We start from the raw sequence: 15,179 nt of genomic DNA, 5'->3' as shown, positions 1-15,179 counted from the left end.
TACTCTCTCAGGTCCAGTGACTTTGGGCGGCCCCAGGCACAAGCTAGAAACCGGAGAAAAGTCCAGGGTCACTTGGAGACTGGATAGGTCCTAGAGAGCACGGGAACACGTTCCCCTAACCCCCCTCCTGGTCCCCGCAGGGCCTCCATCCTTTGAAGCAGGAGATGCTGTCCAACTCTACTTGAGGATAAAAATAATTACATTTCATAGGAAATCAGGCTGAATTGGATGGCACCCTGGGTCACAATCAAAGAAACCTGTTTCATCGACAAGTGATTGCCACTTTTGGATGGGTTTTAGTGCTCATTAAATCAATTTTTTTCCTTCCAATCTAATTGGGTCTTTTCAGGATCTACCGAACTGGAAAAGTTGTGTGTAAATTAAATTTTTGTAATCAGATTTTCTCTTAAATGCTCTAGAGGATCTCGCTAAATAATAACCCCACCTTCGTTTTACCCTTCTATAAATCTAATTATATATATATTGGGTTTACTTAAATTCAAGGCCCACTTCTACCATTTCTTACAGTCCAAATATCTGCCTCTCATTCCAGGCTACAGAGGCCAGCAATCCCAGGCTGACATCGTCCCCTGGTGGGGAAAGGTGGGTTAGCATCTAAAGAGCTCCTACTATGTGCTAGACACCGAACTCAGCAATTTACCTATAGTATCTCTTTTGATACTTGCAACAACCCTGGGAGATGGGGATTATTGTCTGCTTTCTACAGAAACGGGAGCTGAGGCCCAGGTACGTTTAGTTACTCGCCCAAGTTTTACCACAGTGAGTCCGTGGCAGAGCAGGAATTTGAACCCAGGCCATCTGAGTACAAAAAAGCCAACCATGGAAGGGTGGTGCCCAGAAGGGACAGAATGTATAGAGACAGTTTCCAGTTGGGGCTCTGCCCCAAATTTGGTGTGTCCCAAGAAGAGTCGCCCAGTATTCATTGAGCAAACATTTCCTAAGCCCCTGCTCTGCGCCACGCACTGGGCTAAGTCCTGCAGGCTCTGGGTCTTCACGCCCTGAAAGTCCAGGGGTCTCTGATAGGCCTTCCTTCCAGCACCCCACCTTTTGGGGGGAATCTCCCCAGAGGTAATGGGGGTCTGAGTTTGGGGAGACACTCTACTTTTCCTTTCTGAGTGGGTTGAGCTACAGATGGAAGGAGTACCGCTGGGTTCTAACACCATGAATGCCCTGCCTCACTGTCTCTCCTGGTCACATAAACTCAAGGGAGAGATGAGACCCACCCTGTTGATTTAAGAAAATGAACGCTCATTTCTGTAGGAACAGATCTCTGGCAAAATGGTGGCGCTAAAACACCAACATAAGAAGCAAGACACAGCCAACCCATGTCCCTCTAGACACCCCAATTGCTGTTTTCTGAGGTCAGGGCTGTGGCTCCCAAGGGCAGGCTCTGCAGCCGAACCACTCTGTGGTCCCTGGCACGGGGCCTGACACTGGGGAGGTGTCAGGAACTGGGTACTGAATGAATGAGTAGGGTCCTGCTGCCACAGAGCAAAGGGAAGGAGGCCTCCCTAGGGCCAGGGTGGAATGGATGTGGAAGATGCTGAGCTGGGCACTTAGCTGTGACTGAAGAGTACAAACAGGACACCATAGGGTGACAAAGACCAAACCTTAGCTAGACTCCATCAAGCCCTCTTCTCCATTAGGCCTTGACTTCCAAGTCCATCCTGTCCTTACTGGGCCTGCATCGCCCAGTCTTGAGCAAGAATCCTGCTAAGTCAGTTTAGAGAGGATTCCCTACCCTTAGTATCTCATCAACCTTGATATCTGATCAAATTCCTCATCTCCCATCCTTGATATTTGATCACCCTGCCTTCAGCAAGGATCCTATTAAGTCAGTTTAGCAAGAATCTCCTCACCCTTGATGTCTCCTCTTGGCAATTTTCCATCCACTGACCCCCTCACTCCGCTCATGGACAAGAAGTCCTCAGCCATCTTTGCTATATTCGGAGTTGAGCCTGATCGTTCTCCCCTACTGCAGCGCCCCTATTGCAATAGTCTTGAATAAAATCTTCCTTCCTCTTTTAACAAGAGCCAGAATCATTTTTTCTTTAACAGGTGGGAATGGAAACAGGCCAAATCAGACTTGAGGTGAGTCTTGAGGGTCCCCAGGACTGGCCCTGGGGTTCCTCTTCCTCAAGACAGAGAGAGGGACCAAGAAAAAAAGAGACAACCTAGGCCCAGACTTCACTCCAACCCTTTCTGAGCCCACAGGGGAGAGGCCAGAACTGCTCTCCAGCTGGACCTGCCCTCCCAGCGTGGGAGGGAGAGACGGGGGATGCACATACCACAGAGGAGGACAAGCCAGGGGTAGCAGCCCCAGGGAGCCCGGGCCATGGGGTCTTCAGATGCCGGTGCTGGGTGGATGGAGGGTCAAGGGAGAGTGGGCAGGGCTGTTTCCTTGGCCTCTTCCTCCAGGCCTTTCTGGGGCAGGAGCAGCCAGGGTTGGGGGCTGGCAATGGGGAAGAGGTGTCCAGCTGGTGGATGGAGAGTCCTCTGGTCTTTGGTTTCTGAGGGTTCCAGGAGTCAGGCTGGGTGGAGAAGGCTCGACTGCCCCAGGCAACATCTGCTGGCTCCCCGTCACCCAGAGCAGGGTGTGAGCCTGCCCCGGGCAGAGTCCAAAGTACTCTGAGACAGAGGAGGAGCAGCTGGTCTCAATCAGCCTGCTTCTCCCAGCCCCCTCTCCAGCAGCCAGCCTCGGCCATTCCCGAATTCTGTCCCCCTCCCTCCAGCAAGCTGTTTCCTATTAGCTGCCTCACCCCAGGCTCTGGCTACAGCCTCACTTTTGCTTTGAGATGGATGTTTATCCTTCCGCCTCTTCTGAGCTGGCCTGACTCAGAAAAAGCCAGTGTCCTCTCTGCCCAGTGCCTGTGAAGCCCCACTGCACCCCTCGGAGAAGTTAATTACAGCCGGAGACTGACTTTCCTGAACTGAGGGCTGGGTCCCCTCAGGAGAGTCCCTTCTGTAAAAGTGGCAGCAGTCACTGGCAGAGGGGAAGACTGCCCTTCTCTTGGGATGGTGGGGATGGTGGAGTCCGTGCAGCTGTTAGTGCCGTACACACCTGAGGGAATGAAAGCCCAAAGGCCTGTCTGGAGGGATCGGGGGATGACATTGAAGAGGGAAGAAGACCCAGAAAGGAGGTTTGGGGGCTCCCAGAAGACAAATTTGGTTAACTGGACATGCCCTTTCTACCATAGCTTCTAGAAGAGGTCTTTGTTCCCCTGTGGTGTGGGTCACTCCCAACGGGCATGACTCCCCTCTGGGGGAAGTGGGCAAACTGAGGCCAGCCCTGTGTCCACCCCCTACATCAGAGGGCAGCTCACTGCACCAGCGCCAAAGCAGCCCCCAGTCAGAGCCGTCTACACCCCTAGACCAGAAAGGAATACTTCCCAGAGACAAACAGACCCAATGGACAGGCGCTCCACCTAGCCTGGAGGGCCCCAGAGGCAAACCACCCATTCCTTTTGATCTTATTTTTAACGTATTTACACTCGGGTTACATCCATAGCAAGTTTAAGGCAGCTTTCAAGTAATCCATCCAAGGATCATAAAATAGATCATTTCGAAGAGGGAAGGGGGGCCTTCGTGGGACTCCCTGAAGGAAGGGTGTCTAAATGAGTGAGGAGGTTCCGGGAGCTCCACCTCCAGGAATAAAAGTAGAGGCAGAGCCCAGAGTCTCAGAGGACAGCCCAGGACTGGGGATGAAGTTATGCCCAGAGACCAAAGGACCGGGGAAATGTTCCCTCAAAGGCCTTTCCCTCCCCTGTGCACTGCATTAGCCATCCGCAACCGCAAGCAGGTAGACTTGATGGGGTCACGCAGGGGAGGGACCCGGAAGACAGCCTTCTAGGACAAACAGCCCTGCCTTGACCAGTGACCTGGGAGCCAGACTGCCAGGGCTTCAATCCCAGCTCCGTCACCCACTAAACTCACAGTCTTGGGCACACTGAAACAGGAGGGAAGGGGGCAGGACACAACCTTTAAAAGAATGACATAGCCATAGGACATGACAAAAACTGGTTAGAACCAGCTAGGTTCAAGATGGCGGAAGATTTGATTTCCAGTGGACCTTGAGCCTCATTATAAGCTCATTGTTATACATTAGCATAAGCTAAGTGACACACCCACAGGTGCCAAGACAGTTCCGAGGCTGACCATCAAAGGTCAAAAAGTGGGCGGTAGCCCAGTTCCTGGAAATCTCTGCCCCTTCCCCAAAATACTTGGAATAATCCTCTCGCTCATTAGTCTGTGAAATTACCCAGCCGGTAAAAACTAACCACGCCATATTTCGAGGCCTCTCGCCTTCTGAGAGGGCCCACACTCTTTCTGGGGAGTGTGTTTCTCTCTAAATAAATCCACTTCTTACCTATCATTTTGTCTCTCACTGAATTCTTTCTGCCATGAGACATCAAGAACCTGAGCTTCATTAAGTCCTGAGACCAGGCGTGTGATCTCAATTAAAAGACCATGGGTTCAAGTCCCAATCTGAGTTGCACAGTTTCAAAATGATGTCACTTCTCTGAGCCCACAGTTTCCTCACCTGTGAAATGGGTGATAATTGTGGTGACTTCTCAGGAATGTGATGAGGGTTAAATGCGTTCATGTTTGTGAAGCTCTCAGAACGTGCTCGCCACAAAGAGTAAAGGCTGCGTGAGTTTGTTAAATCCAATGCGTAACTAGAACTCAAACCATTCTCGTCTGTACCTGGTTCTTTCTGCCCGGCATCCAACACTGCTGAAATGACAGTTAATGTTTTAGCAAAGATCAGCTGGGCTGAAGTGCCAGCCTTGGAAAAAAGTAACCTGAGCAGGCATCCCTCCCCTATCTGCTGGACTCTGCCCTGGGATGGTCTCGGAGGCTGCACACAGGACTCAGCCCTCTGGTTCTGTCCCCAGGGTCCCTGTCTTGGCCCTGGTGGCAATGATGACCTCACCTCCCTTCACCCTCAGCTCCTCTCTTATCTCAAAACCAATGTCTTTACTCATCACTCTGGGGGACTTGAACCCAGGTTGGTAACAGGCCTGATGTGGAAAGGAGTGATTCAGTGCGGGAAGGGTGGATGGCCAAGAGTCCTTGTGTCAACGTTGTTTCGATGAACTGTCGCTCACTGGAGTCTGGCCGTGGTGGTGCAGGCAGCCCATCTCTCCAAGGCCAGCCGAAAGGCCAAATTCTGAAACTGGAGAATTTGTTCTTCAGGGCCACTGCTGTCCCTGCCTCTTTTTTGGCACCCTGATCCCATCTTAGGCTTGCCATCCTGCCTTCTGACCTAGGTCTGCCCACTCTGGGTACCCAGGACTGTCCGACTTCATCAGAATGCACCTACCTAACTTGCATTTTCTCCCACTTGGTGAAAACGGATGTCCTGAGTCACCGTGCCGATCACAATCACAGCCCATCTCGTGTGTATGACAGAAAATGCATGTAAAGCGACCAGCATGCCAGGAGCTCTAGCACCGGGGCCATAGGCAGCCCTGCCGTGGGACCCTCTGGAAGAGTAGAAGCCAAGGACGGCCTGAGAGCGAAGTGGGAGCCAGCAGGCCAGAGCCGCAGAGGGCATCCTGACAGCCTTGGGGAGTAGCATTGGGGCGAACGTTGGCAGGAGAGGCACAGAAGTGGCACTGCAGGCAGTGGTCATGGGGTGGGCTGGGGGCAGATTGGTGGCGTTGACATAAACAGAAGCCTGAGAGAGCACGGGCAGGTCACACCGCGGCCTGGAGCAGTGTGTAGCAGCGGGAAAGTTGGATACCCAAGCGTGCTCCGAGCACTGTGAAATACCCCACTGGGGATGTCCCAAGATACTAAGGATGAAACCTCAAAAGGGAGCCGGTGGTCCTGCTGTTCTGCAGGTGGGAGGGGACTTCAGATCTAGCTGTTGATGTGACCTCAAAGGCTGAGAGATCAGCTCCCCTTTGCCATGTGGGCAGAGCACATGTCTGCTGCTTCCAAAGCCCCTTTCTACCCTTCCATCAGGTTAGTCAACCATCCTGGGAAACAGGCAGTCCTCACCTGCAGAACAGGAGGCAGGCTGGAGAAGAATGGTGGCGTGGCCCAGGTCCAAGCTTATCAGTGGCAGAACTGGGACTCAAACCTGGTTTTGGGGGCTTCAAAGCCCCTGCTCCCTCCATTGGGCCTCATTGTCACCCCACCTGAGGTTCCTCCATGGCTCCCATTGTCCTCAGGATAGAATTCAATCTCTATAGCTCAGCGGTCAAGGCCTTCCTCCCTGATATGTCCCATCACCCATCTCTTCCTGCCCACATTCTCTCCAACCATCAGAGTCTAGTTCAAAAGTGACCTTGTCCACCAAGCCCTGACCCCCATCTCAAGTTCATCCCTCCACTTTGGAGGCTTCCATAGCATTTTGTTTGAGCTTCTATATTAAAAGCTTGCCGTGACCTTTTGCTTTCCTGACTCTCCCCTCCTAGGTCACCCATCCCTGAGAGCAGGAGCTTGCTATTATAAATGGCTGTATGCACCGCAAAATCCAAGACAGAGCCCAGCAAAGAGTGGGCTCAACACAAGCTTGGTGAATTGACACTAAACCCCAACAATGTGGGGACTAGTCCCCCATCCCTAATCCGGAAGGAATGCCCTTGATGGTGGGGAGCAATTGTCTAGTCCCCAGACGGCTGCTGTGGTGCTTTTGGGTGCTCCTTCTATCACATCTGCCCCACTTTGACAAAAAGCCAGCCCTGCCTCAGTTGTGTGTGTGTGTGTGTGCACATGCATGCCTGTGTAGGGTTGGCCACAGGGCTGGAGGTAAGAGTTTGTTTCATAGAAGCTGGTCTTTGGGGCTTCCCTGGTGGTGCAGTGTTTGAGAATCCACCTGCCAGTGCAGGGAACACGGGTTCAATCCTTGGTCCAGGAAGATCCCACGTGCCACGGAACAACTAAGCCCGTGCGCCACAACTACTGAGTCTGTGCTCTAAAGCCTGCGAGCCACACCTACTGAGTGTTTATTCCTAGGTATTTTATTCTTTTTGTTGCAATGGTAAATGGGAGCGTTTCCTTAATTTCTCTTTCAGATTTTTCATCATTGGTGTATAGGAATGCAAGAGATTTCTGTGCATTAATTTTGTATCCTGCTACTTTACCAAGTTCATTGATTAGCTCTAGCAGTTTTCTGGTAGCATCCTTAGGATTCTCTATGTATAGTATCATGTCACTTGCAAACAGTGACAGTCTTACTTCTTTTCAGATTTGGATTCCTTTTATTTCCTTTTCTTCTCTGATTGCTGTGGCTAAAACTTCCAAAACTATGTTGAATAATAGTGGTGAGAGCGGGCAACCTTGTCTTGTTCCTGACCTTAGTGGAAACGGTTTCAGTTTTTCACCATCGAAAACGATGTTGGGACTTCCCTCGTTTCTCCCTTTTTTTCTTGATGAGTCTGGCTAGTGGTTTATCAATTTTGTTTATCTTCTCAAAGAACCAGCTTTTAGTTTTACTGATCTTTGCTATCATTTCCTTCATTTCTTTTTATTTGTTTCTGATCTGATCTTTATGATTTCTTTCCTTCTGCTAACTTTGGGGTTTTTCATTCGTCTTTCTCTAATTGCTTTAGGTGTAAGGTTAGGCTGTTTATTGAGGTGTTTCTTGTTTCTTGAAGTAGGATTGTATTGCTATAAACTTCCCTCTTAGTACTGCTTTTGCTCCATCCCATAGGTTTTGGATCGTCGTGTTTTCATTGTCATTTGTCTCTAGGTATTTTTTGATTTCCTCTTTGATTTCTTCACTGATCTCTTGGTTATTTAGTAGCGTATTGTTTAGCCTCCATGTGTTTGTATTTTTTAGACTTTTTCCTGTAATTGATATCTAGTCTCATGGCATTGCGGTTGGAAAAGGTACTTGATACAATTTCAATGTTCTTAAATTTACCAAGGCTTGATTTGTGACCAGAGTGACTTCTTTTAAACATAGCAATAGATAACCAGAACAGCCTTCTAATGACAAAATTTAAAGGACCATTTTAAGGGTAATGACCTCTTTGTGGTAGTTGATCTAGGAGAACCATTCCCTCCTTTGAAACTTTCCCTTTCTTTGACATCCTTGACAATTTTTCCTGGTTTTCCATGGTTGCTTCTTAGTCCTCTACCTACACTCCTTTATATTCTTTGCCTTAAATTTTGATGCTCTGGCCTCAGTCTTCTTCTTTTTCTCTTGCAGCTCACTCTCCCTGGAATATCTCAGCCATCTACCAAGTTGATGCTAGTCCAGACTTCTTTCCTGAGCTTGAGGTTCATAAAACAAATTGCTCACTGACAATCTCCACTTGGATCTCTCATTTCCAAAGTGGACCTCTTCATTTCTCCTGTACCCCACATGTTCCTCATCCAGTGATCTCCAAAGTTCCCAACTCCATGATTGGCATCCCTAGCCACCCAGTTGTCCCAGCCACAATACTGACTGTCATTTCAGACCATTCCCTCCTCACTGCCCTCACATTCAATCGGTCACCATATTTTGTCAAACCCACCTCCTAAATACATCTGAAGATCTTTGTGGTTGTCTTCTGCAACATCTCCACTCTCCCCTAATCAAAAACCGGTGCTCATACAGTCTTCCGTATTCAGAGCTGACATACCCAAGCTACAGCTGCTGTGGTCCATGAGCTTGGAGCTGTTTCCTTCAGTGAGGAAGGTGAGCTGCCAGAGCAGCTCCAAAGTCTGTGTTCTCAACCACTGGCCGTGGTGTGGAGGCTAGTTTGGAGGGAAGAGAGTAGAGGCAGACAAACCAGTTAGGGTCTATGGCAATTTTCACGTCTCTGCCACTCCCTGGCTCTGTGACCTTAGGCAAGACATTCACTTCTCTGAGTCTCAGTTTCTTCATCTATAAAATGGAGACAATAATAACTTTACCTACTTACAAGGTCGTTGCCAGGATTCATTAAGGTAATGCACGTGCAACATTTAGCACAGTGCCCTGCACACAGCAAATACTCGTGCTCAATAAATGACTGTGGAGTGTTCAAGAAGGAGGAGGAGATGGGAACTTGGCTGGCTCTAGCAGCTTGCCTTCTTTGCTGAAGACAACAGCTCCAAACTCATGGACCACACCAGCTGTGCCTTGGGATCATCTTCGGGTCTGCATAGGAAAGACTATGTGTGCATCTGTGTTGATTAGGGTTGAGTGCAAATGTTGCAGAATACATCTGCGTTGTGTTCCTGAAGTCAGGGTGGCAGCTAGGGGCTGGAGAAACTGACTTAACCTGCCCAGCTGTAGCCGGCATGTCTGGAGCCAGACAGCAGGGGGCAGCAGAGGTTGATTCTATTGCAGTTCCCTGGATTGGAGTGGGGGTGGGGAAGAGAAACGTAAAGGAAGGACTTGTGGTCCTAATTCCAAATTCCGGTGGACTGGGGAAGCTGTTCAGAGAAGAGACATGCTCTTGGGATCACTCTCCCTTAGGGTCTGGGGTGAAGATGATTAAGGAAGTAAGACAGCTTGCGAGGGGCCAAAAGGGCTAGAATTTAGGGGTGGGATCTGAGTGAGTTGGGATGTTTACAAAGTATATTAAAGAAATGTATATATCCTAGTCGTGTCTCAATTTGGGCCTTCTAACTTTTCTTGGAGTCCCAGTGGTCCTTCTAAGGGCAGAATTATCAACTGGGGACCCTAGAGGGTGGAGATACCCTTATGTGTGTTCAATGATGAATTCGTAGTACAGGTAAGGACCCCATTCCTAAAGTATGGATGAAAAGAAGCCTCACGCTCACAAGAGGGGAAACCAAAGCCCAGAGAGGGGAAATGACTTGCCTACCGTCATATAGCTAAGATTCAATGTCAGAGTCAACACTCACTGAGACTCTAGAGGTACTGCTGAACACACTACACACGTTACCTCACTTCACCCTCACGGTAACCTTATGAGGCAGAATCAGATGTTTTATTATCACATTTTACAGATCAAGAAACTGAAGCTCAGAAAGGCTAAGCCATTTGCCCAAGGTACAGCCAGGACGGAAACCCAGGCAGCCTGATTCTAGGGCCTGTGCTATTAACCACCTCATCCTACTACTTGCCTAGGCCAATGGTTAGGTCTCCAGACTCCCAAATCAGGGCTTTTACCATTATTCGACATTGTCTTGGATGGAAATCCAATTTCAGTAAGTCAGATCCTGGTCTTAAGTATAATAACAAGGCAGTTTGCTTCTTTAAGTGGATTTTCAGTTCATTCTTTTGTAAGGTAAATACCCCCATTAAAAAAAACTCTCCTCTCATCTATAATTTACCTGCTCTGTGGTGTTCCTATATTGTGCGAACTGTCTGGGGAATGTGCTATTCCGTATGCTTCCTATGGAGCATTAACACCAATATGTGTTCTGCTTTAAGTGTCTTCTTTCTCAGCCTGCTCTGGCTCTCTCCTGGGATACCTTCCTACATCAGACTGTCAGCGTAGGTCCAGGGACAGGGAAAGCTAGTTAAAGCAGTGGAATTTTTTGGACGATCATCTATTTTGTTTTCCTTGTAGCATTGCTTATTGTTGGCCAAGCAAACATTCTTACGCTCATTCGGTATTTGCGTGGAGGCATGCATGAATGCATTCATTCACTCATTCAATACTTGCTGAGCACCTACTATGTGCCAAAAACTATGCTAGATCCTGGGGGTACAGTGATGAGTAAGGTGAGCACGGTCCCCGCCCTCATGGAATTTTGAGTCTAGATGGGCAGCACGTGCCCCTCACTGGATTTGGGCATCGCCCGTCTTCTCCACCCTCACTGCCTCAGTTTGAGCTCTCGCCATCTGTCTCTTCCTTGGGTCACTGCATCTATCTGGTCTACCATCTCTGCTTCCTCCCAACCCCCCACCCCAGCCTGCACAGAGCAGACAGCAGCAGACAGACTCCACCTTGGAAAACATCCCTTTCAACATGTCACATCCTTCCCCTGCTCAACCTGCTCAAAATCTTTCAGTGACTCCCCATTTCCTGTCAAATGGGATCCAAATTCCTTCACCATCTGGCCAGAGTCAAGCAATTCCACGAGCCCATCCTGCCCTATCCCCCACTCCTTATTTTCTACCTGTTCCTCTGTGAGTAGGGAGGGTCTTCTCACCGTCCCTATGCACTGCCATCTCATTCCTCAGCCGTACTGCACTTCCATCTTTGAGAATCCCACCCGTCCTTCAGAGGTACTACCGCCCGCAGGAAGCTTTCCCTAAAGCCCCCCCCCCCCCATTTTCTGCTCTCCCTTCTCTGTGATTCCTGGGTCCAAGTCCTGGCTGGTGTGAGAATCAGATGAGAGCCATCGTGGGCAAATGCTTTGTATTGCCTAATGTTAGGCAGTCTTCATATTGGTTCTCATAGCTAGCATTCATTGAGCATATGTTCTCTGCCAGGTAGTGGGGCTCAGTGGTTTACAGACTTCATCTCACTGAATTCTCTATGAAGTAGATAATATTTATTAAACCCATCGTTTAGATGAGGAAACTGAGGCTCAGAGAAGTTAGAGATCTGGCCCAAGATCGCACTTAGAGATTGGTCCATCTGGGGATCCTGTGCTCTTTCAGGAGATGGCCCATTGGACTGAGCTGGGTTGAATCTCAACTTTGCTCTTTTTAGCTCCCTTAGTTGAACACCATATAGCCTTGAGGGTTTTTTACAATTGGTTTTTTAAAAATCCTATTGATATTTCCCCTGGTCCTGACTCTCTGTTTCTATTTTATCATTATTTTATTGTTGTAAGTCATCTAAGGTCTTTGGGAAACAAGGCGTAAGTAATTGAATTCGATGCAAATAAAATGCGTTTCTCCCGTCTCCACTCCCAGTGTCCAGGAGAGAGGTGGGTGCCGGTGTTATGGGTGAGCATTGTCTCGCTCTGTGCTCTGTGGGCCCTTGAGGAAAAGGCAATACAAGTCAGAAGCCAAAGGTCAGTTCCTTCTGTGAAATAAAAGGGCACAGAGTCTGTGCCAGGTCCTCTAGCAAAATGCCAAACTGTGGCATGAACTCTATTTCCTTCCATGGTTTTATTTTTAAGGAGCCATCAGGTGGTGATGGATGATTCATGCTTTACTTACTCTTCTTGTTTATTTCCCTTCCTCGACCTTCAGATTATTTTCCCCTTAATGTTTGTTCCGGGTTTTGACAAAGCACTGAGGTACTTGACTTGCGTTGGTAACTTTTTTTCCTTAATGTCTTCTCAGGAAAAAAAAATGAAAGGAAGTGACAGTATTCCAAAACTATCTTTTATTCCATCAGTGGATGGATTGCACCTGCTACTCCTAAGGTCACTCTCCTCTTGTTTCCTTTTACAGTAAAACCTCATTAGAAGACACTCCATGAGTACCAGATGGGGATGGCTTGGGCCCTACCTGACCTTACTTTGCCCACTCTCAGCAGAAAGAGTCATCTGAATAAATGGGCTCCATGCACTGAGTGTCCCTACTTCAAGGCAGCAAACTTTGTCACTCCTTTGGCAGCACTATTTGTGTACAAATGATTGATGCTGGGGAATCTTTTCATTCAGGCAAGTCTCCTAAGACCTCGATCAGGCTACAATTTGTAAGCCTACTTGGAGTTACTGTGAATTATTCAAAGCAATAAAGCTTCGTTTCTTTACAAGTAACCTACAATACAAATGGTTCACTAATTTGAAGGGCTACCTGCAATTAGTGTAAGTGAAGTTGGACTGCATTCAGTAGCAATTTATTGATTTCTCTCATCGTAGAAATCACCCTCTCTAGGCAAGAACACTTTCTAACAGCCCCAGCACTGTGGGAAGTCTGGAAGAGCGGGTTCCCCCTCAGAGACAAAGATGTGCTGGCCACTCACCTGTCCTTGAGTTGGAACCTTAGTAATAGGGATCCCTTTGAACTGATACATCCATATACTTGTAATCTTATACTTTATGGCTAAAAACATGGTCTGAAATTCATGGTCAGTATATGGCTGGGATGGAGAACTGGTTGTGTGGGATATTGGCCAAGTTCCTTTACCTCTTTAGGTTCAAGTTACCTCATTCTGTGACTGTATACTTAGCCTGTGAGTATGATTAAGGACAATCAGTGGCCAAGTTAGGGCTCAGCCTATGGATGAAGAACTAAGCAAAGGGGCCTTCCTTTCCCAATTCTTACTGCCTGCTCATAGGTAGCCCGATGCTCTACCCCACTGAGCTAAGATACAAGACACTAGACAGCTAGAGTAGACTGGAATTGCAGGACAAAGACATTTAGGAAGGTGGGGAAAGATAGTGGATAATTTATATTCCCTGTAAAGAAGGCAAGAAGAAGAGGGTCGCTTCTGCAGTCACTGGTGTAGCAAGGCATTCTCAGATTCCAAATAAGTATTTGAAATGGGCGATTTTGCTTTGAATTTCTCCCTGGGAGACTCTGGCCATGGGATGCTGCTGGAGTATGTTTCAGCGAAGCTGTCTTTTCTCTGTCTGTAGTAAGGGTGGGGAGGAAAGGAGATGGGCTGGGCCACCTTGGCCATATTTGAGCTACCAGATGACAATAGAATTCCTGCTCAGAATGCTAGGGAAATGGGTTTCTCTGATCTCCTGGGAGGAATTGTAATCACCAAGTGTTGAAAAGCCTAGGGAATCTGTAACTGAAGGCTGACTTTCATTTGGGACAGGAAGAGACAGACACAGAGGGTGAGACTGATAAGTGCAAGGGCATGAAGCACCGTTTCCCTGGCAGGATGCTGGGGCTGGCCTGGAGAAGAGGAGATGGTGGTAGTGATGGGGGAACCTTCCTTCTTTGACCTAAATGCTCACAACCACCTTATGAGGTCATTACCATTATTATCCCCACTTTACAGATCAGGAAACTGAGGCACAGAGAGAAACAGAGGTCACACAGCTGGTGAGTTACAGAGCTGTAACTTGAATGGAGAGCTGACTCCAGAGCCTCCAGTTGTGGTTATTGGGAAGAGCAAGTCCTCCTGGGACAACAGGGTGACATGGAGAAGAAAGGATGGAGAGGATTATGGTAGCATGGCACCTCAAAGGCCCTGAGGTGGCCTCCATGCCAAGAGGTAGTATAGTGTAGCGGGGAAGAAGGTACATCAGTGATCCAACAGTCTCCGTCAACAGTCTGGGTTCAAAGCCCAGATCTACTGCTTCCTGGCTTGTGACCTTGGGCAAGTTTACTTGACCTCTCCGTACCTCAGCTGCTTCATCTGTGAGATAGGGATGTCAGGGTAATCATAGTACCCGCTTCCTGGGATTGAATGAATCAATACAGGATTGAATGAATCAATGCCTGACACCCTTTGAGGACCACCTAGCTATTTAGCAACTTGTGCAGCAATGAAGTGCACAAGGGCTAGGGCTGTGGTTGGCTGGGAGCCCTTTGAGCCCCAGTTCCTCCATGCAGCCCACTTTAGGGTTCCTGTGAGAAGCAAATGAGGCAGCGCAGAAAGAGAACTGCACACAGTGATCCCCACAGCTGTTTTGCATGATTACATCAGCCTCTTGCAACTAACGCTAGAGTCCACATTCTCCTGCTGGCCTGGATCTGGGAGTTCACACATTAAATGAGTGGGTCATTGGCAAGGGATGGGGAACAGCTTTTGCTATGCAAAGAATTTCATTTTTTTAAATTAATTTTTATTGGGGTATAGTTGATTTACAGTGTTGTGTTAGTTTTAGGTGTACAGCAAAGTGAATCAGTTATACATATACATATACCCACTCTTTTTTAGATTCTTTTCCCATATAGGCCATGACAGAGTATTGAGCAGAGTTCCCTGTGCTATACAGTAGGTCCTTATTATTTATCTATTTTATGTATAGCAGTGTGTATATGTCAGTCCCAATCTCCCAATTTATCCCTCCTCCCCCCTTTACCCCCTGGTAACTATAAGTTTGTTAAGAATTTCGTTTTTAATGCAAGCGACTTTAGGTCCTGCTGACAGACAGTGAAGAAGGAAAGAGGCCATGGCCTCAGGTACCTCTGGGCTCAGATCCAGAGCCCCAAGAATCCAAAACCTGCAAGACGGTAGAAGAAGAACTCAGCTTCCAGAGCCAGACCCACTCTAGCGCAGACTGAGTGGCCTGGGGCAAGTAACTTCACGTCCCTGCCTCAGTTTCCCCATCTGGAAAATGGAGATAGGATTTATACCTCACAGGGCTGTTGTAAGGGTTTACTGCATGAACACGTGTAGAGAGCTTAGAGCAGTGCCTGGCACGTAGTATAATTATTGTTGATTTATTTCCCG

General features: G+C 48.2%; 1 protein-coding gene across 1 annotated transcript in view; it reads right to left on the bottom strand.

The window, feature by feature from the left end:
• XPNPEP2 (X-prolyl aminopeptidase 2) overlaps positions 1-2,601 on the bottom strand; it is a 30,266-nt gene extending 27,665 nt beyond the window's left edge. Inside the window, 2 exon segments of the mRNA XM_024758960.1 lie at positions 4-43; positions 2,310-2,601. Of these exon segments, the coding sequence (XP_024614728.1) occupies positions 4-43; positions 2,310-2,358 (89 nt within the window). The 5' untranslated portion in view covers positions 2,359-2,601.
• Positions 2,602-15,179: the final 12,578 nt, after the last annotated feature.

Source organism: Neophocaena asiaeorientalis, unplaced genomic scaffold, assembly GCF_003031525.2.
Source record: "Neophocaena asiaeorientalis asiaeorientalis breed wild unplaced genomic scaffold, Neophocaena_asiaeorientalis_V1.1 scaffold1097, whole genome shotgun sequence".
Taxonomy (NCBI): domain Eukaryota; kingdom Metazoa; phylum Chordata; class Mammalia; order Artiodactyla; family Phocoenidae; genus Neophocaena; species Neophocaena asiaeorientalis.
The sequence above is the reverse complement of the archived record's forward strand: the minus strand, read 5'-3'. Positions and strand labels throughout refer to the sequence as shown.